The sequence below is a fragment of the Heterocephalus glaber genome, unplaced genomic scaffold (genome assembly GCF_053883595.1).
Source record: "Heterocephalus glaber isolate CG9 unplaced genomic scaffold, H.glaber_assembly_v1.0 deba00001600, whole genome shotgun sequence".
In the NCBI taxonomy this organism is placed as follows: Eukaryota; Metazoa; Chordata; class Mammalia; order Rodentia; family Bathyergidae; genus Heterocephalus; species Heterocephalus glaber.
In genome coordinates this window covers 9,611,133-9,623,523 of record NW_028258372.1, presented here as the reverse complement: position 1 = coordinate 9,623,523, position 12,391 = coordinate 9,611,133, and the positions used below count along the sequence as shown (strand labels likewise).

General features: G+C 42.7%; 1 protein-coding gene and 1 long non-coding RNA gene across 2 annotated transcripts in view; one reads left to right on the top strand and one right to left on the bottom strand.

Annotated features, from left to right (window-relative positions):
- The window catches only part of LOC110350913 (uncharacterized), a 61,047-nt gene that overhangs the window by 10,278 nt on the left and 38,378 nt on the right, over positions 1-12,391 (top strand). The window lies entirely within an intron of this gene.
- LOC101710958 (testis-specific serine/threonine-protein kinase 1) lies at positions 890-2,298 on the bottom strand. Its single transcript, XM_004853455.3, has one exon. The coding sequence runs from the start codon at positions 2,185-2,187 to the stop codon at positions 1,033-1,035; it is 1,155 nt and encodes a 384-aa protein (XP_004853512.1). The 5' UTR covers positions 2,188-2,298; the 3' UTR covers positions 890-1,032.

Sequence of the window (12,391 nt, the reverse complement as noted above, 5' to 3'; positions counted from 1 at the left end):
TGGTACAGGCATTGCAGGTGGCATGTGGCAGCCAGTGGTGACAAAGGCAGGCCCCACCTGCCACAGGACGCTGGTGGCTGCCTTTCCTGCCTGCAGGGTGAGAGCATGCTCTGTGAAGATGCTTATCCTACCTGCCAGTGCCAGCTTCTCATCTCCAGCAGGCAAGGGATGTCACTCCTGGGGACAGGGTGGGGCTGGAGGGGAGTGGGGTGTGGTCAAAGCCACACCGGACTGTGGAATATACTAGGGCATCCCATGGGGCCCCTTGCTTCTAGGCTGGAGAGTTCTGAACACAGGACGCTGTGAATCAGAGTACTACTGTGAACTAGGTGCCTACTTCACATGAGGGGAACCCATGGTGGGCAGAGCAGGAAAAAATTGTGACCCTGATGGTGGTAAAGCTCAAGAGAGACAGACAAGCTGGCTAATCTGCCTTCTGCTGTCTCCCTCCAACTTCCACTCTCAGCCTTGCACCCATAGATGCCCTGGGGGAATGGTGGTATGGCTGGCTACACTCTCAGCCCCAAATGCAGCCAAGCCCAATTCTCCCAGTGCCGGGGGCCCTGGCCTCCCAGCCCGCCTCTGCAAGCAGCCACCTTCCTTCTCAGCATGTCTCTGAGGAACCCTCTCTCAACACTACATCTGCCTCACTCTGCTCGCTGTTTCTTCACTCAGCAACTGCTGTGGCCTTGTCCCTTCAGCTCTCCCTCAGCTCCCATCCCAACCTTCAACTGGTGCAGCTGCCCCTGCCCAGGCCTGAGGTCCCAGTCTGACCTGGGCACATTGGGATACATTTTCCCAGGAGTGAGAAGTCCTGATCCAAGTGAGAAGCAGCAGAGAGCCCAGGACTGCAATCATCTGGGCAAAGACATTCCCTCGGAGCCTGCACTATTACAATGGTTTATTGTGTCTGTAGCCGTGTGAGTTATCAAATTCAGGGGGAGGGAGAAGAACTGACAAAGTAGGAGCTCATTCTTCACCTCTTTCAGGCTCAGAGTTTAGTCTACCAGCTCTGCTTGGACGGCAGTGGGTTCACTGGGTAGGCTGCTCTGCAAGCATCTGGGCCTGACCCTCCTCTAATTCCTGGACTTGCAGCAGGCTGGAGAAGCCAACAGTCTCCAGCTGCCTGGCCACTGGCACCTTACTCTCTGGTATTGTCTCAGGCTGTACCTCAGGTCCTGCCTCAGTCTGTGCCTCTTCCCGAGGCTCAGGCTTTGTGGGAGGCTTCTTGCCAGGGGTAGGTTCAGGAGTCCTAGAGGACTCAGTGCTCTGGGAGCTCTCCCCCAAGTTGGGGGCTGCAGAGACTAGACTCTGTACTTTGGGCTGCACCCAGCTGTGGCCGAGGATGTCATCTATGCGCAACCGCCGGTGGACATCAGGATGCAGCATGTGATAGACGAGGTCTTTGCAATCGCTGGTTAGGTGTTTGGAGTGTGGGAAGTTGATGCGGTGTTCCTTCTGGAGGCGCAGCATTTTCTTGATATTAGAATCATCATAGGGCATGGAGCCACAGACCATGATGTAGAGGATCACACCTAGGCTCCAGATGTCATACACCTTGGGCTGGTAGGGGATGCCCTGCAGCACCTCAGGGGCTGCATATGCTGCTGACCCACAAAAGGTCTTACTAAGTGTCAGCTGACCACTGTCATCCCGTAGGCAGCGTTTAGAGAAGCCAAAGTCTGACACCTTGATGTTATAGTCCTTGTCAAGAAGAAGATTCTCACATTTTAGGTCTCTGTGGACTATGTCCAGGTCATGGCAGTACTTGATGGCTGAGGAGAGCTGGTAGAACTTCTTTCTAGCATCATCCTCTTGCAGGGCCCCTTGGGTTTTGATGAACTCGAGGAGGTCACCTTGGACCCCAAGCTCCATGACAATGTAGACCTTGCCCTGTGATGTCTCAAAGATCTCATAGGTCTTGATGATGGAGCCATGGTTTAGAATGGCCATAACCTCAATTTCCCGAGGAAGGAATTTCTCCAGGAAGTCTGCTGGGGCTTTCCTCCTATCAATGATCTTAACTGCCACATTGATCTTTAGGCGGCCGCAGTAAGCAGATTTGACTTTTGCATAGGAACCTTCTCCCAAATTTATGCCCATTATGTATCCTCGACGTTTGAGGACAATAGTATCATCCATGGTCCCAGAAGGACCCTGTGTCCCTGAGGCTGTACTCTCTGTCATTGCAAGGCCTGGGTCAACAGTGATCTCAATTACAGTGAAGACACATAGTCTTCTGGGCTACCTAGGGCTGCTGTCCCTGCTACTAAGAGACCAAGACTCTAGGGTGGAACTTTCTGCACTGCCTCCCAAGTGACTTCAGTGCGTGAAGTCACAAAGGAGGAACTCTCATGGGAATGAGGCTCCAACACAAGTCACTTGAATCTGAAACCATGGAAGGTCCACCAGTAAGCTGGAGAAGACTGAAGGCCAGCAGAGTGGGCCTGTACTTACTTGGGACCTAAGGGAGTTGGGGACTGTGAGGTACATAAAGGCCTTCCCATGCATCCAAACCCAGAGCTAGCACTGCATGTGAAGGGGTAGGGGTGATAGTTATAAACAAGTTATTACAGGAAACACAGAGCAGGTGGTCCTACATATTAGTTAGTGTGTGTTACGGTTTGTGTTTAGATGTCTCCCCGAAGCCTCATGCAGGTGAGGTGGGATTTTCATTTTCAGAGGTAGTTGAATCTGAAATGTGTGATCCTGGGGTTAAGGGCATGTGATTATTAAACCACCACACATGATTGGTTTGGCACTGCCCTAATCCTGGTAGTGTGAATAAGAGAAAAGGGGCAGAAAGATGCTGGTAAACTCCTCTTGTTGCCTTTGCTACCTTGTGTGAGCCATGTTGTTTCTCCTCTGTGATGTCTGTTGGCCATCCCAGCCTTGGAGCCAGCCAATTATGGACTGAAACCTCTATGAACTGTAAGCCAAATAAACCCCTTTCCGTCTAATTTTGGGTGTCGGGTATTTTGTCTCAGCAATGAGAGAAAAGTAAGTAACACAGAAATTTGGTACCAGGAGTGGGATTATTGACATTACCTGGCTTTGTGGCTCAAGAGCCTTTGGAACTGGCTTGTGGGAAGGGGAAGAGTTAGGAAAGATCCAGAGATGTGGGCTGTTGATTTTCTAGGAGAAGCTTGGCTTGGATGGTTTTTCTGATGCAAAGTTGGCTGTTCTTGGAGGAGGAGCTTGGGGCCTTGCTCTCACTGGGAATGGCTGCTTTTCTCATCAGGAGAGATTTCATCTTCACTGTGAGCATGACTTCCTGGCTTCATCCCTTATCCTGGTGGCATAAATCCTTCATCCCACCAGTGCAGGTTTTCTGGCTTCCACCACTGGCCCTTGGGCCTTCCAGATACAGATCCTTAATACAGACAAGCATGTGACATTGCTGTGGGCTCTAGGCCACTGGCAAGACTCATGAAAGACATGGCCTTGGACTCTAGGCCTTTAGTGGGACTTCTGCGGGATATTGCTGTGGGATCCAGGCCCTTAGCTGGATTCTTTAGGCATCTAGTGGGTGGCTAATCTCTTGCACTCTTCTGTATTTGACTTTTTGGATAAATATCATGAAATAATCCTATAAATTATTTGTCCTAAATTAAATGTATTCCTTTGTCAAAACACTGACTACAACAGTGTGTGTGTGCCAGAAAGAAACAGAAGTTAAGCTTTTTTTTTCTTCTTAAATTCTTTTATTGATACATTTTAGGTATACAATATGTTTACATTTATCATTGGGTCCTTGTACCTATACATGGTGTATCTTAGTTCTTATTTTTTCCCCATTATCTGTACATCCTTCACCCCTCCACCCTTCCCTATTTACATGACTTCATTTCCTTTTTTTTTTCTTTTCTCATAATTTTTCCTTTCCATTCTTTCCTTTCCCCATCTCCTCCCACCGCCCCTACCCCTTTGGACCTTTTTCTATTTCAAAGTATCAATTATTAGTTATTAAACATTCTAATCCTTATTTACACTTTCAGTTTCTCACACTAGAGAAACTGTTCAGTATTTACACATGTGTCCTATTTATTTCACTTAAGAGTATGGCCTCAATATGCATCCATTTAGCTATAAATGACTCTAGTTTCTCATTCTTTATGGCTGAGTAGTACTCCATTTTATAAAAAAACACACACATCTTCTTTATCCAGTTTCCAGTTGATGGGCACTTGGGCTGTTTTCAAGCTTTAGCTATTACAAACTATGCCACTATAAACATGGGTGCACATATATCTCTGTGGTATGAGTCTTTAAATTCTTTTGGGAAAATACCCAGCAAGGGAATAGCTGGGTCAATTGGGACCTCTAGTCCTAGTTCTTTGAGGTATCTCCACACTGATTTCTATAGTGGTTGCACCAGTCTGCACTCCCACCAACAATGGAGAAGGGTTCCTTTCTCTCCACACCCCCACCAGCATTTCTTATTGGTTGATTTCTTGATAGCAGCCACACTTTCTGGGGTGAGGTGGAATCTCAGTGTTGTTTTCATCTGCATCTCTCAAATGACCAGTGACGTTGAACATTTTTTCATGTATTTGTTTGCTGCTTTTACTTCTTTGTCTGAGAAATGTCTGTTCATTGCAGATGACCATTTTTGAATTGGGTCTTTGAATTTGAGGGGTCTGATTTTTTTCAGTTCTTTTTATATTCTAGATAGTAGTCCTTTGTCTGAGTTACAGCTGCTAAAAATTTTTTCCCTCATTGTAGGTTGTCTGTTAGCTCTGTTGGTGGTTTCTTTTGCAGTGCAGAAGCTTCTTAATAAGATGAGATCCCAGTTGTTGATTCTTTCTGCTAGTTCCCGTGCTATTGAGGTTTTGTTCATGAAGTCTTTTCCTATGCCAATATCTTCAAGAGTTCTATGTAAGTTATCTTCCAGCAAGTTTAGTGTTTCTGTCTTAATATTTAGATCTTTAATCCACTTTGATCTTAGTTTAGTGCATAGTGATAGATATGGGTCTAGTTTTAATCTCTGACAGGTTGAAATCCAGTTTTTCCAACACCATTTTTTAAATAGGCCATCTTTCCTCCAATGAGGGAGGTTGGCTCCTTTATCAAAGAGGTGGCTGAGTATGTCTGAAGTTGTTTCTGCATGTTCTAATCTATTCCACTGATCCTGGGGTCTGTTTCTTTGCCAGTACCATGCTGTTTTTATCACAGTAGCTTTGTAATATAGCTTCAAGTTGGGGATTGTGATAGCCCCAGCCATGTCTCTGTTGCCCAGAATTGCTTTTGCTATTCTAGGTCTCTTCTGGTTCCAAATGAATTTTTGGATTGTTTTCTCTAGTTCTGTGAAATATATTGTTGGAATTTCAATTGACATTGCATTAAATCTATATAGTAGTTTTGGAAGTATGGCCATTTTCACTATATTGGTTCTTCCTACCCAGGAACAAAGGATGTCTTTCCATTTTCTTATATCCTCCTCAATCTCTTTTTTCAGGGTGCTGTAGTTTTCAGTGTAGAGGTCTTTTGCTTCCTTTGTTAGATTGATTCCTAGATATTTCATTTTTTTGGACGCTATTGTAAAAGGAATTGTTTCCCTAATTTCTCTCTCAGTGAGTCTATTTGTGTATAAGAAGGCTATTGTTTTTTGAGTGTTGACCTTATATCCAGCTACTCTACTGAATCTGTCAATTAAGCCTAGAAGTCCTTTGGTAAATTTTTTTGATCTTCTATGTGAAGTATCATATCATCAGCAAATAATGACAGTTTAACCAGAAATTAAATTTGTTTGAGGACACTCTCAAGAGGGCTTAATATGGGGCATTTTACAAAGGTGGGAGGAGAGTTGTAAGGAATCCCAGAAATTGTGCAGGTGCTGTCAGTACACACCCCAGGCCCACACAGAAGAGGAAGGTAATGGGAAGAGTAGTATAAAGAGGGCCACCCTGACAGAGGCAGTGACCTTGGGTAGTATGAAAGACCTAGGCCACAGTGACCCCACAGGCTGGTGTCAAGGATGATGTATCTGACATAGTTCTGCTCCTTCAGCTCCTGACAGTATGCACCCAGGCAGCTTGAAGGGACATAACAGGAATGAGAAAGGAGCAGGTGGGTCAGGAGGGGCAGACATTCCTGGTCCAGCCATTGTTGTGGCTTGGGAAACCAGGACTTGGCCCTCTTGCTGCATGGTTTTCCCGTGCTTTTTCACCTCCCTGTACTTCTCTTTCCCTAGAACCTTTGCTGGCCCAATTCTCTTAGAGTGGCTCTGCAGGAGACAACTGGTAGCAACTCTGTTCTTGGCTGTGAGTTTTCTTGTAGGGACCTAGTTAGACCCTGGCTGGACTCTCAGAGCAGACCTGGGGCTAGGGCAGAAGGCTGGGCCCAGATCCTATGCTGAGACTGGAAGCTGCTTCTTGGAATACTCCTTGAGGACAGCAGAAGCAACCAGGGCAGCACTGGACAGAGAGCTTTGCAGTGTGTCTGTAGTGAGGTCTCTCTTATCCTCTGGGCCACATCCTAGGGGAGTAGGAGCTCCTGAAGATCTTACTTAACATGAATTTGACCTTGGTCTGATCTATAGAAGTGGACTGCCCTCCTTCCCACTTGAGACTGCCCTCCTTAGGACCCCATGTGTCATAGCCTGGAATGCTGGGATCCTCAGGAGGACACTCAGGACTGAATTAGTGGAAATATATGTGAGTCAGACTGGGCTGGGTCCCCACCAGAGCTGGCCCTTCCCCCTTTTCTCTGCTCCTCTTCTTCACTCTCTTCCACAGTCTTAACCACCCAGTCCCAGGCCTGTGTACATGGCCAGCAGTCCTTCCCTTGGACAGCTGCTTCTTCCTCCAGTCTGCTGTCTCTCCTCCCTGTCTCCCCTGATCACAATGAACAGTGGGAAGCCAGCACTTGAAGCTTTGTTCCCAGGGAGCTTAGTTTCATCTCTGCCCAGTGTTTTCCTCCATGCAAATGTGGCTTCCTCTCCTCTGCCAGTGGGTAGATGGATCCTTTCTCCAGAGGTGGACACCTACTCTAGTTGCTAGGATCTGGGCTTCCTTATGCCTGCCCTATCACAGTCCATTAGGCCATTTCATCATCTTCTGGAACATTTTCAGTTTTGTGTGGCAGTAAAGCTGAGGCAGCCTAGCTAGTCAGGAATGGGAACATTGAGTTTCTCAGAGACTCTAGTAAGCATTGAATGACCCTTTGAAAATTATTAAATGTGGCTTGTTTTCCTCATGTGAGAAACATCTAACTATCCAAAGATGCAACAGACCTTGCCCCTGTTCAGATGGACATTATGGTCATGCTTCTGGTAAACTTTCCACTCCACCTGTTTCCTAAGAAATGACATCAAGTCCCTTTTATATTAATCTTTAAGAGCTGAGTCTTTTCATATTAATGTTTAAGAGTTAGCACCTGTAATCTTCCTAAATTTTGATGCATGTCTTGTAAACCATAACTTTGTGATTGGGTCAGATAATAGTACTTTCACATGCCAATACTTTATATCGAAGCCAAGATCAATTGCATTTTGCGATGCGACATTTCATATGTATACATCTCAAGACTTGGTGCAGGCACTTGTTCTCCTGAGAAGCTTGCACTCTACTGTCTGAGGGTGTACTGCTAATTAAAGGATTAATCTGCCTACTTGAGATTAAAGGATTAAATATGCCACAATAAAGTGGTCAGCCTCAAGAGCAAAGGAGTGGAAAGAATAGAAAACATGAAAAAAGCATGTGCTAATGTGAACCATGGATAAAAGTTCTAATATATGCATTACAGAAGAAGGAATCAGATAGATGACAGAGCTATTTGAATAGATAGTGACCAAGAAATTTCCAAAACTGAAATAAGGCAATAACAAGAAATGAAATGTCTCAATTTGGATCACAGAAAAGAAAATTTTGAAAGTTTGTACCCAATTAATCACATATTTAAAACAGTGACAAGAATGAAGAAAAATTACTCAAATGAGTTTAGGAAAATTTTTAGATACACCACCACTGGAAATCCATTGAGTTTCTATACAGCAATAAACAACTAGAAAATTAAATGTTTAAAAATACCAAGTAGCTCCCCCAAATCATTGAATATTCATTAGTAAGGAAACATGTTCAAAATGGATTCACAGAAAATGAGAAAACTAAAAAGATTTAATCAAACTTATATATCATGTTCATGGATTGAAAGATTAAATATCTTTCTCCCTAAATATTTCTCCCTAAATGTATACAGATTGAGTGCAACCCCAAATTTTTACTTGCAGTTTTAAGTGTGTGTGAGAAATTAAACAAGTTGATGCCAAACTTTTTATGGAAATTTAAACATTTTGAACAGCCAAGATAATCTGAGGAAGAACCACAAAGTTGAAGGACTTATTCTACTGGATATCAATATACTCTATATATTAATTAAAGTAGTGTGGGAAAGAGAAATATTCAAACACTGTTGGTGGGAGTGAAAAACTGGCAGTAACCATTAAATTGAACATAAGGATATCCAGTACCCAGTAATGTGTGTGATGTATTCTATGTCATAAGAACTCTCTTAGTTTAGGGTGAAAGCAATTAGAGATATTATATAAACAAATAAGCTGACATATGGGGCATATTATGTTCAGGGGCTGTATATCAAGAAAACTTTGCCATGTAGCAATGGAAATGGATAAACTATTGCTACACGAACATAGATGAATCTTGCAACATAATATTAAGCAAAGAAGGCAGACTCAAAGAATGCATTCTGAAAGGTAGAGGGGGAAATTGCAAGGAGCTTGAGGAAGGTTTCTGGGATGTTACTAATCTTCTATTTAGTGAGCTAGATTATAGCTAAGGTGTGTTCACTTTGTGGTCATTCCTTGACACATATGGTACCTGTATTTCAAAAAATAGTTTTATTAAATAATAGTTACTCTTAAGAACTAAAAGATTTTAGTCCCTCCACAGATACCAAAACCTGTGGATAGTCTCTTTACATAAGATGGCACAGTATTTGAATACAAGCTACATATATCCTCCCATATATTTTAAATAATCTCTAGACTGCTTATAATGCTGTGATGAGTAATCTTGATTGTCCACTTGATTGGTTTGAGAGATTCCTAGAAGATTAATAAAGCATAGTTTTAATGTGTGTGTTTGGGTACTATCTGCATGACCTTGGGGACTATATCCAACCCCTGGTCCCTTCCTCTGGGGCTCTTCCACTACTCTCTGCTTACTAGATGCAATGAGTTGACCAACTTTTCTCTACCCTACCCTTCAACCATGGTATTTTAGCCTTTGATCTAGACAACCAGGACCTAAAAACTTGGGAATTATGAGCAAAAGCAAAGTTCTCATCTTTTAAGTTGTACGTGTCAGGTATTTTTTTCCCCATCAACTAAAAGCTGACTAGTACAAATACCTAGTATAATGTCAATAAACAGCTGTTGTGCTATATAGGAAATAATGACAAAAAATGACTGTAGAGGTTCCACACAGGTATAGATTCTTAACTCTATTGTTCTTTTTCTTTTTTTAAGAGTAGGAAAAATTTATTGAGAGAAAGAAAGCTTCTAACAGAGACAGAAGGGGAACTGGAAAGTGGGTTGCCTACCCACCCCACGTTTCAAAGATATTTTATACAGCAAAGCCATGTGGTGAGGCGGGTACAAAGTGGGACAAAACTATAAGACCCAATGGAAATTTACTAGGTGGGCATGATGTGGGACAAAACCATGACCAACCAATAAGATTATAAGTAGAGTCGCCCAGGTAATATTGATTAAATGGGGATCAAATAGGGGAGCAAGTCACATAGCAAGCTTACAAGGATTTTCAGTAAGGGTGGGGGTCAGGGATATTTCCTGGAAAGGCTGAGTTAAGACCTTGACCCCCCACACAGGTGATTGATACCTATTTAGAATATCAATCACTGCTATTTATCCCCAGTGGAAGCACAAGGGTGTGTGATTTCTCTCCTTTTATAATTCTGGCCTTCAGTGACTGTGTCTTGACTGTCCTCCATGTTGGCTCCTCCTGGGCTGGCCCTGCCTAACTGCACACAAGATATCTAATTAAGTTACTTATCTGCAATATTCCCCCCTCTGAAGAAGTACCCCTAACTGCTGTGAGGGGGCAAAGGGCGAATTCTGTTCTGGCTACTTCCAGCTGAAGAGGGTCATAGTTGTAATCAGCAGTTAGAGTTACTCTACAGAGGGTCTATCTAAAGGCCCTCCATAGGTGCCAGGCACTGTCATCTTGGTAGCCATATAGCTTTGGGTCTGGAGGAGACAAAGCCAAAGAAACAGTTAATACATGGGCCAAATTATAAGGTCAGCAGGACTGCTATGAATATAGCCAACAAGTGTTTCCATTGGGAGGAACTAGTAATAGCCTCCCACAAAGAGGATAAGAAGGTCCAGGGGACTTCAGAATGCAATGTAGAAGTCGTATTGTATAGTTTAGCAGTTATGAGTTGTTTACAAGGTCGATCTGGTGAATCCTGGTAAAAGAAGTCTAGCACATTTGTCATTGGTTGCATTTGTATGACTGCTTGGAGTTTGGAAGCCTCTAGGCAAGAATAAACAAAACTTTTAAGAAAATAGAGCATGTATAATCCAAGCATGAGCACACTAGAATGGATAGGGCAAGTTGAGAAGAAAGTCACACTTAGAAATTGAAATAATGGTTGTAGCCTGCTGGCTCTTACAGATTCTACCATAGTTTTTTCCTAATGATCCATAACTGTGGTCAGCTACTGGTGTAGCTAGAAACTGCCAGAAGGGGTCAGTGACTGGAGCCCCTTTTTATATCTAGCTTTGTTACTATGGCATTATTATTTTTTTCCTTAAATTCTTTTATTGGTACATTTTAGGTATACAGTACATTTACATTTCTCATTGGGAAATTGTACCTTTACATGATGTGTCTTGGTTCTTATTTTTTCTCCATTCCCTGCACTCCCTTCACCCCCTCCACCCTTCCCTATTTACAAAGACTTTGTTTCCATTTTTTCCATTTCTCATAATTTTTCCTTTCCCTTCTTTCCTGTCCCCTGCCCCTTCCATTTCCCCTACCCCTTTGGACCTTTTCTTCCTATTCGCATTATCAATTATTCATTTTAATCATTGGTACATTTTAGGTAAACAGTATAGTGACATTCATCATTGGAAATTTGCACCTTTACATAGTCTCTCTTGGTTCGTATTTTTCCCCCTTCCCCTGCCCTCCCTTCAACCCCTCCATTCCTCCCTATTTACAAAGACTTTGTTTCCGTTTTCTCATATTAATTCCATTCCCTTCTTTCCTTTCCCCTTCCTCTCCCACTTCCCCTTCCCCTTTGCCCCTTTTCTTCCTATTTCACATTATCTATTATACCCTTTAGTCCTTATTTACACTTTCAGCTTCTCACACTAGAGAAACTATTCTGTATTTACACATTTGTGTCCTATTTATTTCACTTAAGAGAATTGCCTCAATGTGCGTCCATTTAGCTATAAATGTCTCTAATTTCTCATTTTTTATGGATGAGTAGTACTCTTTTTTATTAAAAAACCACATTTTCTTTATTCAGTCTCCAGTTGCTGGGCATTTGGACTGCTTCCAAGTTTTAGCTATTACAAATTGTGCTGCTATGAACATGGGTGCACATATATCACTGTGGTATGATTCTTTTAATTCTTTGGGGAAGATACCCAGCAGGGGAATAGCTGGATCAAATGGGACTTCCAGTCCTAGTTCTTTGACGTATCTCCATACTGATTTCCATAGTGATTGTACCAGTCTACACTCCCACCAGCAATGAAGCAGGGTTCCTCTTTCCCCACAGTTCCGCCAGCATTTTTTATTGGTTGATTTCATGATAGCAGCCATTCTTTCTGGAGTGAGGTGGAATCTCAGCGTTGTTTTCATTTGCATCTCTCAAATGACCAGTGATGTTGAACATTTTTTCATATATTTATTTGCTATTTTTAGTTCTTTGTCTGAGAAATGTCTGTGCATTTCAGATGCTGATTTTCGGATTGGGTCTTTAAATTTAGGAGGTCTGATCTTTTTAAGTTCTTTATAGATTCAAGATAGTAGACCTTTGTCTGAGGAAGAGCAGGTGAAGATTTTTTCCCACATTGTAGGTTGTCTCTTCACACTGCTGGTGGTTTCTCTTGCTGTGCAGAAGCTTTTTAATAAGAAGAGATCCCACTGTTGATTGTTGTGCTAGTTCACCAGCAATTGAGGTTCTGTTCATAAAATCTTTTCCTACACCGATGTCTTCAAGGGTTCTACCTAACCTGTGTTCCAACTGGTTCAGAGTTTCTATTTTAATATTTAGATCTTTAATCCATTTTGATTTTAGTTGAGTACATGGTGAGAGATATAGGTCTAGATTTAATCTTTGACAAGTTGAAACCCAATTTTTCCAGCACCATTTATTAAAGAGGCTATCTTTC